At 53.5% G+C, this 23,662-nt stretch overlaps 1 protein-coding gene across 6 annotated transcripts; it reads right to left on the bottom strand.

The window, feature by feature from the left end:
* Positions 1 to 1,333: 1,333 nt before the first annotated feature.
* GPRC5C (G protein-coupled receptor class C group 5 member C) lies at positions 1,334 to 22,977 on the bottom strand. Of its 6 annotated transcripts, none has more exons than XM_049861436.1 (5): positions 22,957 to 22,977; positions 11,300 to 12,381; positions 8,792 to 8,886; positions 6,304 to 6,501; positions 1,334 to 4,221 (listed from the first exon to the last, which is right to left on the bottom strand). In XM_049861436.1, the coding sequence occupies exons 2-5, from the start codon at positions 12,348 to 12,350 to the stop codon at positions 4,189 to 4,191; spliced, it is 1,377 nt and encodes a 458-aa protein (XP_049717393.1). In that variant the 5' UTR covers positions 12,351 to 12,381; positions 22,957 to 22,977; the 3' UTR covers positions 1,334 to 4,188. The 6 variants fall into 6 exon arrangements, with proteins under 6 accessions (XP_049717393.1, XP_049717391.1, XP_049717392.1 ...); XM_049861434.1 differs by lacking the exon at positions 22,957 to 22,977 and adding an exon at positions 22,181 to 22,264; XM_049861435.1 differs by lacking the exon at positions 22,957 to 22,977 and adding an exon at positions 21,937 to 22,063.
* Positions 22,978 to 23,662: the final 685 nt, after the last annotated feature.

Raw genomic sequence — 23,662 nt, 5'->3', positions numbered from 1 at the left:
TTGAGCCCTGAGGCACGGACCTGGGAAGTAGGTGCAAGACCATCATTAAACTGAACAACAGTTTAGCCCAATTAATAAAGAATGTCTGCCTTGAGCACTGAGCTCTTGTAGATGATTATCTCCATAAGTTTCAACAGACAAGTTAAGCTACAGCACAGAGGAGAACTTGGTGGGGCAGAGAGCCTGTATTAATGGAGATGAAAATATGTGGAGAACCCTGACACAATGTGAAGTATGTCAGCGATGTCATTGAACTGTTCATGTAGAAATTGTGAATGGGTGTGTATATTGCCATTAAAAAAAAAAAAAGAGTAGGTGCTAGATAAACGTTAGCTGAATGACTGGAAGTTCAACCCCAGTTCTACCTGTGCTTCTTGGGCTTTGTGTGCCCCCCTCTCCCCTGGAAACCGTTCTAATGCCTTTGTCATTAACTCCTCCCCTCCTCCCCCACCAAGCAGGACACTTCTAACCAAGAGTCTGCCCCTCTCCCCAGCACACCCCTCCAATCCCAGCAGCTTAGGGTCGCCACCCACTTTGAAGACCCAGCGCATGAGTGACAGCTGAGGAAAAAGGAAGCTATGGCACGCCCAGAGACAGGAAATGTTGAAATCTGCCAGGGAGACCTGCTTGCCTGGGCAGCCAGTCCTGGATTATCTGCTTTGGCTTTGACAATCTTGGGGGCGACCTTGAGGGGCTAGAACACCAAATACGAACTCAGGGTGATCGTATGTCCATTTTACAGAAGAGGAAATTGAGGGTCAGAGGAGCTACTTAGTCAGAGCTAGTAAGAGGCAGGATGTGAACCTGTGGTCACCTCACTGCTGAGTTCTGTCCTTTGCATTCTGCAAAGCTGCTTCCTGCTCCGAGGGCAGTTGTGTCACTGGTCCCCACCTCCCCTGAGGGTACTTGGGCCTCCCTCTCACTGCCCCAGCCTCTCTTTGCCCATCAGCATCCTCTTTCCAAGGAGACCGAGGTTAGAGACATGCCCTAAGCTCAAGGAGGATGAGGTCAGAGCATTACCGGGCTGGTGCAGATGCTAAATAATTCATGTGGCTGCTGTGAGCAGGGGCTGTTGCTTCCTGGAGGGCCCACAGTGGAGACAGCAGACAGGAAACCAAGTCTGCACACCCAAACCTGGGCTTGACTTTTGCATGTCCTCCTGGGGCTGGAGAAAGTTCAAGCCTAGAGGAGAATGGGCTGGGGGGCCGACTCCGCCCCTTACTAGTTCTATCATATGATCTATTATATGAGCTGGGCTGAGGGGCTAATGAATAAGGGCAAAGAACCACGTGCTTCAACTGGAATGCTGGCCATGGCACTAGGCAGCTCTTCCTAGCTCTGTGACTCTAGGGGATTATTGACCATCCTCTGGTCTTAGCATCCGGGTCCTCCCTCTCCTTGCCCGTATCCCTGCAACATCTCCAGGCCTTGTCGTTGTGTGCAGTGCTGGTCTGTGGGCTTGGCTGGTTGAGAGTTAAACATTGTTTGAAAGTGTGTTTCTCCCCCTTGGAGTAAATCTCCAACCAAGAAAAAGGTTAGTTGGAGTCAAACAGCCTTTGTTGGTCTGGAAGGCAAGGGGCCTGGGTTAAAAAATATATATTATTAACAAATTCCAGAAAAATTCTTAATGAACACACAGGGATTGAGTGGTAGGAATTCGTCCCCTGCAGAGGATCCAAAAATCCATGACTGTCCAGTCGATTCCAACTCATAGCGGCCCTATAGGACAGAGTAGAACTGCCTCATAGGGTTTCCAAGGAGCAGCTGGTGGACTTGAACTGCCGACCTTTCGGTTCGCAGATGTAGCTCTTAACCACTGTGCCACAAGGGCTCCCCTGCAGGTGATAAGATCATTTAATTCTGAGCAGTTATGGTAAAGTCTAAACTATTCTGCTGCAACGCAAGCTACACGATTTGGTGGAAGTAGCTGTGAAATTGACCAAAAAAAAATGCAGTCATATTACCTGCAACAGGTAATAGCCTATTAAAGTTTTCTTCTATCTAAGGCTCCTTTTTGATGCAGCTGGACCACCTCAGAGAAGGCACCACTTTTCTCCTAAAAGCATGTTCACATTTTCCTGCTTGGGCAGGAACCCAAGGAAACACGGTCCCAAGGAAACAGGGCTCCTGGGCATTTCAGGGTCTGGGCCAGGCCTGCATCCCTCCCCAAACTCCATCCACAAACCTTCTTGGGCCGAGGCTATAAACAAACCCCATTCACCGCCAGCAGCACCCCTGGCTGCCCAGCACTGCCAAGGACTCATGTGAGATGACCACCTAGAAAAGCAAGACAGTGCCTTTATTCGGTGGTAAATGATCCTGGGGCCACTAACCTAGATCAAGAGAAGTCTGAGGTACACAGAGCTCTCCCCTTTCCTGCCACTGGAGGAAAATAATACTCTATTCATGGAAGGAGCAACCCCACAGACGGAGAGGCAAATGGGAGAAGAGGTTCACACTCAGGGGTACAGTCTTATTTGCAGGATCTGTTCACCCAACTTAGCTCTGGAAAAAACGTTCATGACAAAAGCACAGGGAGCTGGGGAGGGGAAGGTGGCGTTGTCGAGCTACAGGGGGATCCTGGGGACAGCCCCACCCCGACTCACCTCCCCAGAGAGTTGGAGTCACCCTTCCTCCCTCTCAGCACCCAGAGCTGATGCTGGGCTGAAGACAGAGCTCCAGGGGCTACACCTGAGGAGGGTCCCTCAGATAAGTCAGTTCTATTTTGTGTCCGAGGGCTGGACAAAGTCAGGGAAAGAGGATGCTACAGGCAACTCCTCCTCCCAGGAGTCTGGAGCTGCCCACGTCTCTATCTTTGGTGGCCAGCATCCTGCAGTTGCCCAGAATGCCACCCTCTTTGCTGGGGGGCTGAGCATGTCTTATAGCAAGGACACAGGGGCTTCTCCAGGGAGAATAGTGCCAGCTCGTTGAGGTACCCCTTGAGCATCTGCTGCCCAAGGTGAAGCAGAAACAGCCATCTGCCCACCAGGAAATGGGACAGTCTTGAATTCTAGGGCCCACCTATCTAAGCACCCCTCCCCAGGTCCCACAAACCTCAGTCCTGGGAGAGGCCAGACCCCAAGCCATCTGGTCCAGGACTCTCAACTGACCTGAAACCACAGCCCCAACTCTCACTAGGCTTATCAGCTAAGGTGCTCTCAGGCCACCCAGAGGCATCCAGGTAGCCACAGCAGGCCCCTGCTGCACCCACCGGAACCTGCCAGATCCAGGTGCTTCAAGAGCATTAATTTAAATCTGTCCTTGCCCCAGGAGCCACCTTCCAAGCTGGCAGAGAAACCAAAGGGGAGAAGGCACAGGAAGAATGTTTATGGGCCCCCAAATGGTACCCCGAGACCCAAATGCCACCGTGGCCTGCAAACTCCCCAAACTTCTTTGTCAGGTTCCCTGTGAGGTAGTGCCGGATGGAGAGAGCTGCTCTGGTTGGGACCAGTGTGGTAGTCCCTGTCCGCAGACAGGGAGGGGCCATGAGGAGCAAAGAAGAACTGGGGCTGGCCTGGCTAGTAGGCGGAGCCCAGGTTCATCAAAGGCACAGGGTCAAGGCGCAAAAGGACACGTGGCTAAAGCACCAAAAGGGCTCAGATCCCGGACCCACAGACCACAAAGGGAAGCGGTGTCTCTAACCCCAGCTCGGAGGCCTTCCACAGTCCAGGCTTTAGCAGGAGGCCCTGGTGAGAAAGGCCAGAGCCAACTCTCCACCACGGCTTGGCCCCAAAGAGTCATGGAGAAGATCCAGCTGGGCAGAAGCAGCCAATGCTGGACCCCAAAACACGGCCAGGCCAGCAAGGTCCATAGTCAAAGAAGGGGCATCTGAGGCCTCTTGTTCACCACAGGGAGGATAGCCATCTGGAGTGCCACGCATGGGGACACTCCTGTTGTCAAGGAACAGACATCAGGGGCTGTGATTTGAGGGCGCCACATGGGGGGAGAGAGTCAGGCTGGGAGCCTACAGGTGGCTCCTGCAGCCTCAGTCACTGGGCCCAGAGAAACGGGGCTGGGCAGGAAGGGGCTGGGCCCTTCTGGATCCCCAACCCTGTCCACTGCTTCAGACCGGTGGCCTCGGTCCCTCCCAGCTCCAGTGGCAAGGGCGGGAGAAGTGCTGCGCCCTGGCCAGCCTGGGCCCTGGGGATGAGGACATCAGGGCGGCGTGCAGTCCGGGGAAGAGGGCAGCTACCATCTTGTTTTATTTTGCGGGGACTGATCCTAAAGTAACCAGAAAGAACAAGAGTCAAAGGGGGACCCTCTGCTTGGGGCCCAACCACTGACTTTTACTAAAAACAGTCCTTCAGTCCCCGGGGGCTGAACACAGAAGAGGTTTGGGAGAAATTTTATTTTCCTTTCGGCAACCTTTTCTCTTTCAACAGAAACTTTTTTCCTACAAGCAGTGTCAAAAAATAGCTTCTGATGAGTTGGGGAAGAGCATTTCCAAGCCCACGAGGGACAGGCTTCCCAGGCAGGCTTAGCAAACCCCTCGCAAAGCCTCAAGCTGGTATCCAGGGGTCAAGGACACTGCTGGCCCATCCAGCGGCTCAACGGGTCAAAATGGCTCCAGCCCAGGGCACTGGTCACTCCAAATGGGCTGAGGAGGAAGGCTACTGGACTTGGGAGTCTTGAGAAAACCCGGCCAGTCTTGTCTGATCACTCCTAGAGGCAGTGTGGCCGCTCTAGGCCAGGTCCCTTACTTGTGGACAGAGAGGGAGAGAGCTACAGGGAGAACTGAGAGACCGCCAGGGCCCCATCTAACTCTAAAACGATATGATTCTGGGATTCTGACTCTGCAAAGGGGAGGGTATATTGGGCCTGCCTACCTCACGGAGCAGCCATAAAGACTGAAATAAGCTGCTGTGGAAATGCTTTGCTCACAGTAACCAACAAAAAACCAGTTGCCGACCAGTTGACTCCAACTCTTGGCAACCCCACGTGCATCAGAGTTGAACTGTGCTCCACAGGGTTTTTGACAGCTGATTTTCTGAAGTATATCACCAGGACTTTCTTCCAAGGTGCCTCTGGGCAGACTCCAACATCTTAGTGAGCAGCCAAGCATGTTAACAGTTTGCACCAGCCAGGGACTCCTGTTTATAGTAACACACCGTTGCCATCGAGGCGAATCTAACTCATAGCGACCCTGTAGGACAGAATAGAACTGCCCCATAGGGTTTCCAAGGCTGTAAATCTTTAAGGAATCAGACTGCTCCATCTTTCTCCCATGGCTGGTAGGTTCAAACAGCCGACCTTTTGTTCAGCAGCCAGGTGCTTAACCACTGCACCAGTTTATAGAAAAGTACTGAGCAAACGGACATGTTTTTATTACTGCCCAGGAATGAAAACAATCAGGGCCTGGCCTGTTCCTGTCCGTCTTTGTCAGCAAGTCGTGGTTTCTAAGCCATTCCTTTCCACAGGTTACACACCAGGATTGAATAGCACAGACCAGAAAGCTAGTAGGTATGAACCATCATCCCCTGAAGAGGAGCTGAAGTAAATTAGTCAATACTCCTTACACACTCCCTCCTCATGGGTCTGCCTTCTCGATGCCACCCCCATACACGGTCTGTGTAGGGAGGAGGCTCAAAGAAACCTGCATGGGTCCCAAGATAAGCCCAGCTGCTGGACGGGACCCTAGGCACTAGCTGAGCCCAGATGTTCAGTCTGATTGATTGAATAGAACATGGTGGTCAGCTAAAGACTTCTTCTCTGGTAGAGGGGCCAGCTACTTGATTGCACAGAGAAGGAGAAATGAGCAGCAGACATCAATGGAGGCTGGATTTGGAGGGCAGGGGAGAAAGAAGGAGTGGGGGGGAATCACTCATAAACCATGATGGGAGAAAGGGTCATCAGAAACCAAGAGCCCAGCCCAGAAATGATATTCCCAGAGAAGGGTTAATAAAGCAGAAACATGTTTATTAGGCATCCTTGATCCTCACAGAGGAGCAAGACCTAGGACAGAAGTGCCTGTGAAATCTCTCAAGGTCACAGGAATCTCTCCGAAGAGTCCAGAGAAGTGTAGGCACCAGCTGGTCGCCGCCCCAAGAAAAATACTATATGGCTGGAGCGTGGAAAGCCAGAGTGGCCCTGGCATGAAGCCGGGCTCCACGGCACCACAAACACTGAGGACTGCGTGGGGACACCCAGGGCACCCACCTACACATTGGCCACCTCTGAGGCAGAATGGTGCTGGGGGGAGCGGTAGAGGATAGGGTTCCTGGGCTGGATCCTGAGGGCCACCCCCGACCTGCCCACCTCCTCCTGGCAACCGACTCAGTCCCACACATAGGGGTTTCTAAACACCTGAGAGTTCTTGCCGTCTTTGGGCGGGGTGGCCACCTGGCTCTGGGTGGCGTACATGTCTTCGGCCCGCAGGGTGGAGTTGGCACTGCCCATCACCTGGCTGTTGGCGGTGGCCCTTGGGAGGATGACGTCGTAAGTGCCCTCCGACTGGAAGGAAGAACAGGCGGCCTCACAGTCAGGGGGGCTGAAAGCCAGGTTCTGCCGGGGCGGATGCACAAACACAGTGCTTCCTGGGGGACTGGGTCTGCCAGCTCCCCTCACCTACCCCCTCCCAGAGCAGCCCCAACTGGCAAGCTAGGATGGATGACTCGGTCTCTGGAAACAGGGGGCTGATCTCTAGCCCCCCCATCTCTCACTGCATCAGAGAGCTCTGCCTTTAGTCACAGGATGAGGCCCCTGGCACCTATGGTGGGTCCTGGGGATTCCCAGAGGGGGTTGCTCCTTTGCAGGTGGACCCTTTTCTCAAGCTCCTTCTGTTCCCAGTTCCTTAGGGAAACCAGCAAGGCCCAAAGGCAGGTAAACCACATTGAGTTGCTATCATTGTTGTTAGGTGCCATCGATCTGATTCTGATTCGTGGTGATCCCATGTGACAGAGTAGAAATGCCCCATACTGTAATCTTTATGGGAACAGATGGCCAGGTCTTTCTCCTGTGGAGCTGCTGGGTGGGTTCGAACCGACAACCTTTCTTTCCGCTTGCAGCCAACCGCTTAACTGTTGCACCAGGGTTCCCTGAGTTGGTGTAACTTGTCTGGGAATCTCCCAGGCTCCCTTCTTCCAAAATCCTTCCCCAAGCCCCCTGAATGTCACTACAATACCCAACAGAATCACAGTCACTGGCTTTCCCAGCCCAGGGTACCCTTCTGTTAGGCTCTAGGTGGGCCCAGTTCTTGTCTTGGAGTCTGGACTGGCCAGTCTGATTTTGAGACTTAAATCTGATTTCTCTGCCTGGAATCTCACCCGGCTCTTGCATGGGAGAGAAATGGGGGCTGTGGGGTGAAGAAGGTCCTGAAGTCTGTGTCCCAGCCCCCACCCCAGAGGGAGGATGAATTTCTGCCCCTCTCCCCTTGCCTTGTCCTTATGGAAAAGAGCTGCCACCAACCTTGGTAGCTCCAGGGCCTCAAATCAGCCTTTGGTCTAATCAGACCCAAGTGGTCCTCCCTGTAGCCCCAACCCCCTTGCAGCTCCCAGAAAATCTAGGTCGGTGGTTCTCAAACCTAGCTGTGCATCAGAATCACCTGGAAGGCTTGTTAAACTACCCATTCTGGGCCCCACCCCATGGTGGGCTGGTAAATGGAGGATGGGGAGAAGGAGCCCTGACTTAGAGTGCTTGCAAATTCCATGGGGTCATTACTCCCACCACGGCCGGGTTCCAGGCTACAAGGTGATGTCCCTGAAGGGATGGATGCTAGTAGTGGCCTCCAGTGTACCACCGGCCCCATTCCCATAGTTTCTGATTCAGCAGGTCTAGGGAGAGGCCAGAGAATTTGCATTTTTAGCAAGTTCCCAGGTGGGGCTGATGCTGGTGGTCTGGGAACCACATTTGGAGAACACCGGGCTCAGTAAAATAGCTCTGTTAATAATTCCCATCGTTTACCAAGGGAACTGGAATTAACATGCCAGGAGAGGGGCAGCCACCTAGGGGAGGGTTCTGTGGCTGCCCACACCCCTGGGTGGCTACACACTCTGCTCACTGCCCCTCGGAAACCCCTCCGCCCCAAACAGCTCCTGGCTATGGCTGGCTCCCCCTGGCTCTCCAGCTCTGGCAGTAGGCTCAGGCTCAAGGATCCAGGAAGAAGTCAAGGATACACGTGCTCACCCTGCCCCCGGGGCTCACGGAGGGGAGGGGGATGAGAAGGTTGCTCTGCTGACCTCCCTCCTTCCGGTTCCCAGCATCCTGCCAAGGCGGGTCAGTGACCTCTCCCCAGGGCGACTGCCAGCCGGGGGCAAGAGCATATATGGAGTGAATCTAGCCCACCGTCTTCCTGTTCCCACCCCCCTCCCTGGGCTAAGGAGCATCTGGTTTCCAGAACACAGGGGAGGGGAAAGGTCTAGCGGGGCTGTCTGCTGGTGGGGGAAGGGAGTTGAAGGCCCTCCTGGGACAGCTGTGCTTGAGGACTAAATACTTCTCCAGATCTGCTGCTTTTGGTCCCCTGCCCATGCTCGGGGCTTCGAGAATGACACCTAGTAGGTCCCCAAGCTCCTTAGGGTAAGGCTGGCAGCTCCCACCTCCTCCCATCCTCTGCAGCGACTGGTCCAGCCTGTGTGATACCCCAATGACACGGGGCAGGTCCCACCACAATGGAGCTAGAGGGGGTAGATACACCAACGCCAGGAAAAAGACGTTAAGATCTGGGCTCCTGGCCCCGAGGTTAAGGCACCAGATGGAGACACCCTGCTGTCTCCCCACCACCTCCACCCCAAGCCTGCACTGGTCATACTGCCCTCGACCCCCGTCAGCAGGGTCCTGGGCCCCAGGGACCACTCACCGGGCCTTTGTGCATCAGGGCCATCTCAGTGGGCTGGTACACACTGGTCAGCAGCTGCCCGTTGTACCCGCTGTATGGCGACACTGGCCTCTTGGCTGGAAGGAAGCACAGAAGTGGTTTGAGGACACCTGGGCCCTCTGCTGCCATCCCCATGTCCCACAGCCCAAGCGAGGTACCCAGGGCAAGGGACGAGTGGGCCAGGTTGGCCCTGGTAAAACAGGAAACCCGGGAAAGAAGCCATGCCAGGAGTGGCCAGGGACAGCCAGCTTGGGGTTGAGGTTATGGGCATGTCAGCCCCCTCCCCAGAGCCCAGCACCCCGTTGCAATGCAGGGAGAGCAGGGGGAGGGCACAGCCCTGCCTGGCTTCCCCTTGAGCTGCCTTGCAGTGCAGGACCCCCCCAACCCCACAGCCCAGAAATGCTCCCGTCAGCAACTTTCATATCCCCATCCGCCCTCCGGGGCCAGAGGCCAGGAGGGGCACACGGGCCTTCGGCTGCCTTCCAAGATGGCCAGCCTCCAGCTCTGGCCTTGATCACGGCCGGCTGCCTGTCAAACGCTGGAATAAATATAGCCGAGCCCCCTCAGGCCTGCTCATCTTCCTGGGGCAGAGCTGGCTGCAGGGTCCCCACCCTGAGCCTCTCCAAGGGCACTGGGTGCACTTCAGCACTGGGGTCCCTTGGCAACTTTCCAGAACTCTTTCCAGCTCCAGGAACACTTCCCTGTGCCTGTGGGTGTTGGTTTCCCAATCTGTTCCACCCTGCTGGGCACTCCAGGGTGTCTGAGGAAAGCTTGGGATCGGCCCCTGGGGCCCAGCAGCAAACTGGGGACAGTGGACGTGTGCCTCCCTCGGGGCTGCCAGCCCCGCAGCTCAGAAGACCACAGCCTATATCGGGCTTCCTAAGTGCTGGGTTCACTCTATTGATTTTTCCATTTAGAAAAAAAAAAAGGGAAAAAACAAACAAACCAACTCAGGGCCCTGGGAGTGTTTGCCTTGGGAGGACAAAGGCTAAGAACTACTTGCCTCTGATAAACAGGCGGTGGGGAAGAGCAGAGCTGGGGGTGGGGTGCGGCCAGAAGCCCCTCTCCTGCTCCAGAAGCCCCTCTCCTGCTGGCTTCAGCTGTCTCTCCCCGGCGTCCCCACACACTCAGTCTACCCCACTCTGTGTGCATGCCAGGGGCCCGCACCACAGGAGGAGGAAGAGGGGAGGGCTCAGCCCGGGTGGGCAAAGATCAAGAGCCTGGCAGGGATTCCAGGATCTCACAGTTTGTAGAGAAGAGGCAGGGAGTCCTGATTCTGCAACATCCACTACCTCTGCCTCTGACTTCCTGGCAGTTAAGAAAGTCTTAAGCCCCCAGACATCTTGATCAGCATAGTCTGGGGTCTGGGTCAGGGCTCCAAGCTTTGCGGCCGTGCCACCGGGCCTCGTGGGTTGTATCAGATGCAGGACTGCAGTAGCAAGCTGAGGGAGCCTGGGAGGAGCCTGTGACCAGACACATAGGAAAAGGCCTGGCACAGTGCTGGGCACACAGCAGGTGCTCAGTAAGTGCTGGCAGTCACTATGGTCAACAGATGGCCGATTTATGAGCCAGAGAATATGCCTTCCTTTGGGGGCTTGCCAGGAAAATGGCCACCCTCTCCTGCCTCAGAGGGGGCGCCGGTGCTGGTTGGGTAAGCTACACTGCCCTCCTGCCCCTTCAAACTCCAGGGCGTCCTCAGCTCAGACCACTGGGACCCTGCAGCCGGCTGGCCTTGCTAGTGCTGGGCTCCCCGGGACAGCCCTGTCCCATCGAGACCCAGGCAGGGAGCTTTGGGATGAGTCAGCTGGAGAGTGAGCGCTGCCGAAATCAACAGGCGGCACCATGAGTGCTTTATTTCAATTTAAAGAAAAAAAAAAAAAAAATTTTTTTTTTTTTTAATTTGTAAAGGCTTGTTTTAAAAGAAAACTAAGAGGACTGCGGATGTGTACATAATAGAAAAACAAGCTCCGGAAGGATAATAACAGCGAAATAATAGTAATAAGAGCAGCTAATAATAGCTAGCATGGTTGCCGTGAGTCGGAATCGGTCCAGCACCAACCGGTACTGACACTTCCAGAGTCCTCGCCGTGTGACAAACACATGGATTAATTAATTTAATTCTCACAAGAACCCTGTGAAATAGGAACCATTATTATCCCCAGGTTTCAAATAAGGAAACGGAGACGAAGAGGTAAAATCCCAAATGCTTAATGGTGGTTAGTTTTGGGGATGGAAGAGGATGAGATGAGGTAAGAAGGGGAGAAATATTGCTTTATCTGTAATGTCTGAATTTCTACAGTGAGAATATATTCATTACATATTGCATGAATACAGAAAAAAATTTTTTTAAAGAAAATGTAGAAACTTTAAGGCAGAAAACTGTGGATAATCTCAAGAACCTGCAATTTTGCTCCAAAGACCAGCTCCCTGGCCTGCAGGGAAAGACCCAAGGTAAAGGGAAGGGGAGCAGGCGGGGTATCCGCAGCCTACCTGAGGCTGGCTCATCCATGGAGAATGCCTTGTTCTCCACAAACATGCTCTGGCCCTTCTGCTCTTTCAGGATGGTCTCGTAGCCCACACCCCGGGTGGGGTACACGTCCCCCTGGTAGTTTTGCTCCGGGCTGGCCTTGGTCAGCTGGGAGATCTCAGGGATGATGTAGAAGAAGAGGAAGGCCCAGGCATTGGCGGCAAGGGCAATGGCCAGCGTGGGGTCATCCCAGGTGGGACTGTTGTGCTGCTTGTTGCCGTAGGTGTACATGACGATCCATACCACCCAGATGGCAATGGAGGTGGTCGTGGTGAGCAGCACAAAGACCCCATGCTTTCGCCAGCGCTTGAAGCGGCCACACAGGGTGGGCCAGGCCCCCAGGAAGGCACCTAGCAGCAGTAGCATGACATAGATGAGAGCCATGACAAAGTCTATGTTGGCAATGGCGCAAGACGAGGCCACCACCCCGTCAGCACTGCCATTGCCCAGAGGGCCACCCTCACCACCTCCCCGGACCAGAGTAATGATCAGCCACTCTGTGTTGATGATCACTTCCACGAGGGTCAACAGCAGAGCCACGGTGAAGATCACCCAGCCCCGGGGCCCATGGTTCTTCCGGGCCAGGAAGTTGAGGGCAAAGACATGGGCCACCAGGCAGGAAAAGCATATGGCAAACAGAACCCCAAAGAGGAACCGCCGAGAGGCACAGGTGGAAAAGTCGGGCTTCACCACGCAGGCAAACACGAGGCAGAAGAGGCCCAAGGTCCCCAGCAGGAAGAACACCTGGGTCCCCAGAAGGCTCCGCTTCTTGGTGTCCTGCACAAAGGGGAGGCTGGCCACAAGGATGATGGTCAGGACAAAAGTGGTGACGATGCCTGCCCCAGCCACTGCCTCTAAGATGATGCCCCAGACCCCAGAGCGGTCACACAGGTTGTAGTAGAGGGGGTTGAGGTCTGGGCCACAGCCAGGTGGGACATGGTCCTGGGCCTGAGCCCCTGAGAATAGGAAGAGAGGCAGTCCCAGGCCCATCAGCAAGGCTCTGTGGATGGCCATCCTGGCTCCCAGGCCAGGCTCCCGCTGGGTCCTTAGAGAAAGAGGAACAAGAGGTAAAATCAATCCTCCAAGGCCTGACTCTGACATACATGGTGCTGCTTCCCACATCCTGAATGAGGGCAGGCAGTACTAGTTGATCAGGGCACTTTTTCCCTCTGGGCTTCAGAACCCTTCTTAACACAGAAGTCCTGGGTGCCACATCAATTGACCAGAGAGGAAGCAAGATGAAACCCACTTGCCATCCCTATTTCTAGCCATGGGAAAGGAGGAAACTCATTGAATTTTCAGTGTCCTCCCTCCCTGCAATCCAGGTTCAAATATCCCCTGAGCTCTTGTGGTTGGGGTAGGGAACTTGAGCCCACCAAAACCAAGCATGCCACCTATTCAGCGCTTCCTTTCTGCCCTGGGACTTCCAGAGTTCAAACGGCCTAGATACTGTGCCTTTAAACTCTGACCCTGTGTTGCCTAAGTTCCAAGGCTAATCAGCCATTCAGTCATTCATCTAGTCATTCATTCAACAAGTATTTAACAAGCACCTGTGGTAGGGTTGACCTGTGGCCGGGAAAAACTGGTGACATAGTTGGAAAGTTAGTATTTATCAACCATTCCCACCTGTTCCCTTCCACCACCTACCCCTGCCTCTTTTTTTTTTTTTTTTTTGCTCTCCATTTTCCCGCTTTCAGTGCCCACTCTTCTCTTTAGAATCCAAAGTTCTTTGTCTAGCTCAGTTGCTGGAGTCAAGGATAAAATAAACTAATTCCCCTGCTAAGGGAGTTAATGACTTAATGCAAAAATTCTCCTATGAGGCATTAACATTTTAAAACCAAGAACCAGGCAAAGGCAACGAAAAACCCAAAGGAATTAATCATTAATGGAAGACTTTAAGGCACTGTAGCTAGAAGGCAAAAAAAGAGATCTTGTATTCACACCAGGAAGGTAACTCATTACTTTTATCTTCTCACTTGACCAGCCCCCAACAATGGCTCTACCAAATGTTATAATCAGCACCAAAGAAAGCCAAACCTCCTCCCTCAATACCAGTTGGCTTTTCCCTGCGCCAAGTGGAGGTAAAGGATATGGCAGTTTAAGGGAAATTGAAGACCCAGTCAATGAGTTGTCCAACCAAGGGCTTTAAATTTACTTGGAGGAAGCCTAACACATAGAAAATCATAAAGATGCCCTAAAAAAGCAACTTATAAACTCCAAAATTCTATGAAATGCAGGCACTCCACATTAACATCACCCTGTATGTTCAAATAACTAGTTGTAACCCTGCCTCTTCACCCAGAACAGTTCACAAAGATAGCAACCAAGCTTTCCCAGGCTGATAGCGACCACTAGTGGCTGGTGGGGGAATGGCATGATCTAATGTGTTGTCCTCCCCTCCGCCTTTCTTCCCTTTCAAGGGGATTCTGCACACAGTTTACCTTTCTTGTTTTTCATCATTCCTGGCTACTCAATTCCACTCTGGACAATACCTGGCTAACAGGCAAATAAACACCCCCAATCTCAGCCAAAAGAAATTCTCTCTCATTTCTAAGTGGAAGAACACTGCTAGAAAAGATGATTCCAACTGAGGAAAATAAAACTCATAAAACGAAGTGCAATTAACATCACAAAGATTGTGTTGTTGTTAGGTGCTATTGAGTTGATTTTGGACCCACAACGACCCCATGCGACAGAACAGAACTGCCCCCATAGGGTTTTCTTAGCTGTAATTTTTTTTTTTTTTTTTTCATTTTGTAGTTGTTGAGAATATACACAGCCAGCATATACCAATTCAACCGTTTCTACATGCACAGTTCAGGCACTGATTACATTCTTCAAGTTGTGCAACCATTCTCACCCTCCTTTTCTGAGTTGGTCCCTCCCGTTAATATAAACTCACTGCCCCCTAAGGTTCCTACCTAATCTTTCCAGTTGCCGTTGTCACTTTGATCTCATATAGATAATACTTTTAAGTTGGCTGTAATCTTTAGGGGAGCAGATCCCTAGGTCTTTCTCTCACAGAGCCGCTAGGTGGGTTCAAACCGCCCACCTTTCCAAGCTCTTAACAATTGCACCACCAGGGAAATGATCAATCTCCAAAGCTCTTGAAAATATTTCAGGTATTTTAGCCTTCTCAATGAGTCCCTGGGTGGTACACACGGTTAAGCATTCAATTACTAGCTGAAAGGTATCCAACCCACTGCCATCGAGTGGATTCCGACTCATAGCGACCCTAATAGGACAGACAACTGTGCCATAGAGTTTCCAAGGAGCTCCTGGTGGATTCGAACTGCCGCTCTCTTGGTTAGCAGCCAGAGCACTTAACCACTAGGCCACCAGGGTTTCCAGCTGAAAGGTAGCCTGTTCAAACCCACCCAAAGGTGCCTTGAGAGAATGGCCCAATGATCTGCTTCTGAAAGGTCAGTCTTGAAAACCCTATAGAGCAGTTCTACTCTGGCAACTAGTGAGGACAAAAGTCTTCTTGGCTACCACCTCATCTTCTAGTTAAGCTTGCTTTCCCTCAAACACCACCTGCCATTAATGCTTAATAAATTAACATTCTTGTGTGAATGTAGCATAGTGTTATGAAATAACTGGCATTGTAACAGAGTTAGTTCCCGGTCACCGCCAACACACAGGTGAGTTTCCTCCACATCATGATTTAAATAAATAAGCTTTTGTAAGGGACTTGATACTGCTACTGATAATTGAATATCAATAAAGCACAAACAGTATTTACAAGTGCCAGGAAAGCCTAATGGGTAAAGAGTCCTATTGAACGATTCTGCAGAGATAGTTTGTGGATAACAACATGCTGTGAGACCCACCCACACGTTGGATTGTCATACTGTGGTGGCTTGCATGTTGCCATGATGCTGGAAGCTATGCCACAGTATTTCAAATACCAACAGAGTCATCGATGGTGGACAGGTTTCAGTGGATATTCCAGGCTAAGAGAGGCCAGGAAGAAAGGCCTGGCGAAACTCTGAAACTATTGCCCTAAAACAATCTTTAAACTTTGCCAAAAATATACCCTGAAGCCTTCTTAAAACCAAACAATAAAAAAAAAAACCCACTGCCGTCGAGCCAATTCCAACTCATAGCGACCCTATAGGACAGAGTAGAACTGCCCCATGGAGTTTCCAAGGAGCACCTGGTGGATTCAAACTGCTGACCTTTTTTGGTTAGCAGCCGTGGCTCTTAACTACTCCACCACCAGAGTTTCCAAAACCAAACAATAGTTTAACTTAACTAGAAAAGAATGTCTGCCTTGGGCATTGTGCTTCCGTAAGGTCTAACTACATGGAATCGAACTGACAACAGCAACTCAAAAGACTAGATGGGAAACTTAGGGGACAGTGAGTTTATATTAATGGGGGAAGAACAACTTGGAAAAGAAGCACAAGGCTGGCTGCATAACTTGCAGAATGTAATCAATGTCATGGAACTATACATGTAGAAACTTGAATTGTATGTTTTTGCTGTGTACATTCTCAACAAAAATATATATAGTTATTTTTAAAAAAAAGAAGGAAGGCCTGGTGATATAAAAAAAAAAGGTGATATACTTCTGAAAATTTGCCAATGCAAACTCTATAGATCACAACAGAATATTGCCCAACACAGTGCTGGAAGACGAGCTCCTAGGCTGGAAGGCACTGAAAATACACAGTGACTGCAAGAGTGGACTGGAGCATACCAATGATGGTGACAATGATGCAGGACTGGGGTAACATTTCGTTCTATTGTAGACGGAGTCGCCATGAGTTGGAGGCAACTCAATGGCAAGTAACAACAACATGGGACCCTAAGCACCTGACTCCATCTAGAGTGTGTCTGGCCCATAGGGAACTTGGGGCACCGTTGGAGACATGGAACACAACACCTAGAATGGTCCCTCAGACCTAGCCTCCAGGCTACTGTGCACATCCAGAGCCACTCATCCCACCTTCCTTGGCCACGTCCCAGTTAAGAAGAGGCAATTTTCCCAATCAGCAAAAATTTACTGAGTATCTAGTGGGGACAAGGGCCTGTTGTTCTCAGAGTTGTGGAAAATACAGAGGAACAAGTACAGTGTGACTTGATGGTATTTAAAATCTAATAGGAGAGAGAAGGTAGGTATACAAAATATCAACAAGAAAGATGAGCTAAAGGCCATAGAACAGAATTGACCTCTGGGAGAAAGAAAGGGGCTATAGAACAGAGGAGAAAGAGGCCTTCCTTCTCGAGAAAAACAAAACAAAACAAACCCAGTTGCCATAGAGTCACTGACTCATGGTGACCCCATGTGTTTCAGAGCAGAACTGCGCTCCATAGGATTTTCGGTGGCTGTGACCTTTGAGAAGTTGATTGCCAGGCCTTTCTTCCAAGGCACCTCGAGGTGGATTCATTCCTATGGCCAACCTTTTGGTTAGTAGCTAAGCACTTAACCATATGCACCACACAGGGAGGAAACCTTTCAAAAGCGTTTTATTCAGTATTTAATTAAAAACTTACCATGTCCCAGACACTGCCACAAGACAGAAACACAAAGAAGCTAAGCCATGAAGAATATGAGGTAGGCACTGAATAGGCAAAGAGGTGGGGGAGAGGGGCAAGGAGAAGAGGGAAGGGAAAAGGACAGGCAGAAAAGATGGCATAAATAAAAGTCCTGTGGGGAGCCCAAGTTCAGAGCAAGCATGGACCCAGTTTGTAAAGGGAGGTTGCAGCTGGCTGGTGGCAGATGAGACCTGCTACTCAGAAGGAGTTTGGGGTGTTATTCTAAGGCAGTGGGGAGCCACTGAAGGCTGTTTTTAGCACAGTGAGGGCACAACCAGGGTGATGCTTTAAGAGGTAAATCTGGCAAAAGGCATAGGCAATCGATTTGTTGGGGGCACTTTCACCCTGGTTTAAAGATCGAGGCCAAAGGTTAAGTCACGATGGCCAGATCTGAGAGATCCTTTACAAAATAAAATCTAAGGACTCGTTGCATGTGGGGGGAAAGGATCTTAAAGCTGCAAGTTCGAATCGAATAACAACTACATTATTACAAAAAATCAAGCCAGGTCTGGTTTAATGCTGAGACTTCTGTCACTTGTTCTTCTCAATCCATCTTGACCTAGAAACACTTGCCAATCCCTGGATGGCACAAAGAGTTAAGTGCTTAGTTACCACCCAAGAGTTTAGCTGCTCAAATATACCCAGAAATGCCTTGGAAGAAAGGTCTGGTTATTTACTTCCAAAAGATCATAGCCAATGAAAACCCTATGGAGGGAGCATAGTTCTACTTTGAAATACATGGCGTTACCTTGAGTCAGAACCCACTCAACAACTGTTTTTTTTTATATATCATGCCAGTTCTTCTCAACACCCACAGGCACTTGAATGAGGCAGGGAAGCTTCACAGCTGTCACCCCTACTTCCTCCTGACTTTGCTGTTGGTCCACAAACCACTTCTCCTGGACCTTTCCCTTCAAGTCTAGACTCTGCCCACCCCACCCCTGTCAATGTGGGAACTTCCAGTGAAGGACCATGTCCCACTGCTGTCCAGCTGCCCTGAAGCTTACTAGCCTCGGATGAAACAACACATTCCCATCCTGAAGTGCCTCATTTCTCTGCTTCCCCCAAAAGTGAAGGGGTGGGTGGGGAGACAGGAATATGCAGGTGGGGAGAATTAGGCAGTTTGGCCTGGCTCTTGTCCACTGCCTAGGACAGAGGCTCTCATAGGCCAGCAGGAGGGTTCAAGAGGAGGAAGCTCAGGTATTTGGTGCAGGAGAGCTCTGCATATTTGGCCAGCCAGCTGAAGAGCCCTGGTAGCACCATGGTTAAGCTCTTGGCTGCTAACCAAAAGGTTGGTGGTCTAACCCACCCAGTAGCTCCACAGGAGAAAGACCCGGCAATCTGCTTCCGTAAAGAGTACAGCCAAGGAAACCCTATGGGGCCGTTCTACTCTGTCACATGGGGTCACTATGAGTCGGAATCAACTGGACGGCATCCAGCAACAACAAGGGGGAAAGGATTGGGACAAGATGGGCCAGCTCTGCCTAGAAGCGCTTCCTCAGGCCGTGGAAGCATCCTCTCCCACCTCCGGTCCCCAGAGCCTGCATTTCTCTCAGGCGGAGCCTCGAATGTTAGTCAGGCCACCGGGCTATGGGAAACCCTGGTGGCATAGTGGTTAAGTGCTACAGCTCCTAACCAAAAGGTCGGCAGTTCAAATCCACCAGGCACTCCTTGGAAACTCTATGAGGCAGTTCTACTGCCCTACGGGGTCGCTGTGAGTTAGAATCAACCTGATGGCAATAGGTTAACAGGTTAACCAGGCTATGAGGTCTTGGGAAGGGACCTTAGCATCCCCGAGACATCTGGCATGGTGCCTTGAACACAGCTGGCATGTGGAGATTACTCCCTGAACTCAGTGCCCATCTCACCCTGATCCAGTCCCGCCTCCTTCATTCTGAACATGAAGTCACATCCTCTGCCTCTTAGTGGAACCAAGGAGGGAGTGGGAGGGCAGCCTCCCCGTGCCCCACAAATCTCGCCCACCCCATGACCAGCCCCAGCCTCAGATTATTTTCTGGACAAAAGGGCCCTTTTGCTTCACCTCCCAGCAATCGGGTTGTACACGTATTTTTAATCACCTCTGAAATCAGTCTTTCTCCAGGCTCAGCTGCCCATCCCCGAGCTCTGGTCTGAGGCAGCCCAATCCAGTTCCCAAATCCCCCTCCTCCCTCACGCCCTCTCCAGGGGAGAAGAGGCCTCACCAACGTTGGTGGGCTCAGAGGCCCAGACAGACCGGGTGGGGTGCGGTGCCCTGTGCGGCAGCCAGGCCTTCTCACCTGTCCTGAGCAGCACCCCTTCCTGAGCCCCCCCATCATCCACACAACGCCCCAAGGACCATTCCTATTATCCTCCCCACCCTGCCATAGGACTCCATCCCGTAGAGCCCCCTCTCAGAGGCACCTACCCTCAGCCAGGGACACTGTGGAGCACCCTCCCTCCTCCTCCCTGCCCCCTGCCACCCCTCAGCAGCCTAGCAGAGACAGATGGATGGCCTTGTGACCATCCATCCATCCGTGTCCTTTCTCTCCCAGCTCGGAGGGTGTCCCAGGGTGTCCTGGGCACTCTGATGTTAACCCGGCAATAAGGATATCCATGCCTGCCAGGAGCTACCTCAGTGCCCAGGTTGGGGGTGGGAGGTCCTGGAACTTCAGCCAGAGGGAGTGGGCATTCAGGGCAAAAGGTCCTGAGCATTCCCAGACTTGGGAGTCCTCAACCACAGGGTCTGCTCTGGAATGTAACCCCTCCCCGCAACGGCACTCCCGCCTCCCCCCCCCCCCCACATTTGAAGCACAAGGGGAAGAAACTTCCGGGGGCGCAAAACTATTTCAAAATATTCTGGTCCTTGCGCTTTAGGATCAAGATCCTGATGTTTGTAAGTGACCGAGTTTTCCCGGGTGTCATACTGCAGGCCCAGCGATGGAGTGGCGCTGCTCGGGCCCCAGCAGCCGGGAAGGAAGCTGAAAAAGGGGGAGGGGGTTGATCTAGAGGCCAGGCTGCCACGGTGGAGGCGCTTTGATAATCTGAGATTCCAAACTTCCACGCACGAAGAATCTCACCTCCCACCTCACTCCTCTCCCCCACTACTATGGTCTACACCAGCGCTCGCCCCCTGGACGCCGAACAGAAAGAGTTGGGAGCCGGCCACTCTCTTTCCACCACTTCTCTGACCACAGAAGCCTGCCTTCTCCTTCCACGGTAGCGGGCAGCTGAGAGGACGCCGGCCACAAGTCACTCCTGACCGTGGGATGCGCGCGGAGAAGCAGAGAGGGTGGAGGGGGGTCTCTTGGAGACCCTATTGTGGAATTCTTCGCCTGCCCCCAACTCGGAGCCTCAGCGCCCAGCTCCTCCTACCCCTACTCCCCAGCCGGCTTGGTTTGGAAACTTTCTGAGACCCAGGAGTTGGCACGGCGTCCCCAGCACCTGGGACCGGATCTCCACCCCCCAGGCCTCTGCCCTCGACCACTCTCCGCCGGCCAGAACCGACTCTTCTTGGCGGCGAGGGGAGGGAGAAGCCGGAAAGCAGCCCTTACCTGGGACGCGCCACCGGCCCGGGTCCGGAGCGGCGCTGGGGCCAACTCCAGCCCCTGGCTGGGCGCGCGCGGAGGTGGGAGGGGCTCGGAGCAGGGCGCGGGGCCAGGGCCCAGCCCTGGCTTGGGGTGGAGGGGCCCGGGCGGGGGCTCGGGGCGCAGGGCCTGCCGCTCCCCGGGACCCAGCTCAGCTGCCTCGCTGCTTCTTCGCTCTCTGGCCCTTGCTCCGGGCCCCTCCCCCTTGCTCGGCCCCTTTCTCTTCGCCGAGGGTGGGCCGGCGCTGGCATCACCGTGACATCACCTCCATTAAGGGCGCTTATCTGCCCTCGCGGCGCCCCAGGTATGTGCAATCCGTTTACACGGTAACAAAGCACGCCCGCCCTGCCCCCAGAGACTCACCACCAGGCCGGGCCGAGGCGCACTTTCCGGCAGAGGAGGGAGCTCGGAGTTGCTTGCTGAGCTTGTTGGTGGGTTGTTGTGTTTACTGCCACGCCCCCGCACGTAGGCGAGCGCGTACTCACTCGCACTCACTTTCTGGACTCTGCTTTCTCCCGAAAGCGGTTTGGGGTGCAGCCTAGCACGCCCTGCGGACAAACTCTCCCTTCCCGAAAGTCCCCAGCGCGTGCGCGCGCGCAGACCCACGCGGGTGCTATCTTGGCGCGTCCTGCGTGGCAGACACCCAGCCTTTGTCACCTTCTCCCTGGCTCTACGTGAAAGACACGCCGGGCACCGCTCGCTGCTCCGGACTGGAGCGAGGCGCACACTCAGACACAAAGTCCTTCTTTGTCACGCCCTCTGCGCCCCCCTTTCCTCTCCGAGCCTGCCCACGTGAACGCACCACACACACTGAGTGTCCGCCTCTTGCACGCGCAGCCCTTCCCCAGACCCCAGTCACCAAGTGTGCGTGGGAATGCCACCACGCTCGCCCCTAACGCCGTCGGCCGAGCCAGAACCACTTGGGACCGTGGGCAAACGTCGCCCTGGGTCCGACTACCCCGCGCCAGGTTTCCTGCGACGGCTCCGAACACCGCCCAGCTCAGAGTGTGCTCCCCTCCCGGCGTCCGGGTGCCCGGTTCCGACTTGTCCTAATTAGCCTTGCGGGTCTTGTTCCCTGAGGTACCGGGTTGAACGCGGCCCCCGCGATCTGCACTCCCGGGCGTATTTGCCGGGGCTCGGAGTCCTCCCCCTCCCGCGGCGGGCGGACTTTTCCACGAGTTCGGATTCCCTCCCTCGGCTCTGTGCACTCCACCCCCGCTCCCGGCCTCGGGGTGGAACAGCGGGTGGCCGCCACCCTTTCCCCTCCGGCTCCACGAATCCGCAGAAAAAGAACCGCAGAAATAGGGAAGGGAAGCCAGGCTGGGACCTCGCCCGCACAGTAAACGAGATGATAGTCCGGCCGCCTTCCCCCGGGGCAGCGGGCTCCACGGGGGTTGGGCAGCGCGGCCCAGGGGCCCGCAGCAGGGCCTAACTAGCGAGCGCAGAAGCCCCAGAGGGGCAGAGGCGCACCAGCAGGGAGCGGTTGTTGGGCCTACCCGGGCCCTGGGGACGCCTAGAGAGGGCAGGGCGCGGGTCTCCTGGGTGCCCGGCCTCGTGACGCCGAGTTGCCTGGGGGACCGCCAGCAGTGCGCGATCGGAGCCAGCCGGTGGCCTGGCGCAGGCTACCGGGCATGTTTGTTCAGCCAGCAGCGCCCGAGGAGGGGGAGGGGAGGCAGCTGGTAACCGGCGAGAGGGGCAGTAAGGTGGGGAGGAGGGGGATACAGGGAAAGGGAAGGATACCTCCCGGGCTGTTTGTATCATGCGTCCACCTATGACAACCTGGAGTCTAAACTCAATGAATCACCGGAGTTGCCCAAGCGATAAACCTCAGGCGGGTTCTGACTCGGAGAGGGAGGGAATATTTATTTAGCGGCCTGGGCGGGGGTGGCGCCTAGCTTTCTAGGACCTGTAACCCTTCCTAAGCAACCCTGGTGACGCAACGGTTAAGCGCTCCGCTGCTAGCCGAAAGGTCACCGGTTCGAACCCACCAGCCGCTCTGCGGGAGAAAGATTTGGCAGTCGACTTCCTTATTTAAAAAAAAAAAAAAAAAGCCAAACCCATTGACGTTGAGTCGTTGCCCACTCATAGCAACCCTATAGGACGGGATAGAACTGCCCCACAGGGATTACCAAAACTGTAAATCTTTATGGATGCAGACTGCCACATCATTCTCCCACTCAGCGGCTGGTGGGTTCAAACTTCCAACTTTTCGGTTATCAGCCTTGCTTAACCACTGCACCACAGCCTTGGAAACCGTATGGGGCAGTTCTACTCTGTCCTATAGGGTCTCTATGAGTCGAAACCCACTGAATGGCAATGGGGTTATGGGTATCCCTTCCTGGATCCTGCCTGCAGGCTGGTCTAGGGGTTGTGACAAAATTGAATTGTTCTCACTCTTTGAAATTTTGAGCAGAATAGCAAAATCCTGCTTCAACCCAAGCCTCACTCTTCTTCTCCCTCCCCTAACTCCATCTCCCACCCAAGACTGGGGGACCCCCATGTGAAGGTGGGCAAACCTTTGTAAGGTCCAGGCAATTGGATGGCCACCTTGGAAAACAGCTGGGTCAGATAAGTCTCTCTGGCCTCTGATTCCAGTTTTCACTAACCCTGGACAACGCTGAAATCCGCTTGCTGGGAGAAGTCCTTCACTGGTATAAGAGCAAGTGAAAGGCTTAGCGAAAGTGGCCTGGAGACTGGAGAACATATGCCTCAAGGAGATCAGATGAATCCCGGTCCTGCAAACCTGTTTGCTTTCAAGCTTCAAGAACCAGTTTCCCCAGCACAGACCTTCCCAAAGAGGCAACTCCTCTCCTCTCTCTCCCAGCCCAAGCAGCGGAAAGCCTGGGGCATCTGGTGCCTGGCCATTCGTTGGGAGTCCTTTGAAACCAGGCACCCCAGTAGCTGAGCCCTGCCCTGGGCCAGCCCAGCCTTGCATGTAGATGGCAGTGGAAATGTAGGGCAGTTTTATGAGAACTGCTTGCTCCTTCTCTTTTTGCCCCACCTCACTTTTGGAACAGGATCTGCTCTTAAACAAAGCAAGTCCCTCAGGGCAGGTGACCCGGACTCTGGGTCTCCAGGGTCCCTGTGGCCCTCAGTTTTAGCCACAGGGTTGAGCACAACTCCAGAGATTGGAGAGCATGAGGGACCCCTACCATGAAAGAGACCGCACTGAATGAGTCAGACCCCCGGTCGGTGCTGCCAGACACAGCCAGCCTGCGATGG

This window comes from Elephas maximus, chromosome 19 (assembly GCF_024166365.1).
Source record: "Elephas maximus indicus isolate mEleMax1 chromosome 19, mEleMax1 primary haplotype, whole genome shotgun sequence".
Taxonomy (NCBI): Eukaryota; Metazoa; Chordata; class Mammalia; order Proboscidea; family Elephantidae; genus Elephas; species Elephas maximus.
The sequence above is the reverse complement of the archived record's forward strand: the minus strand, read 5'-3'. Positions and strand labels throughout refer to the sequence as shown.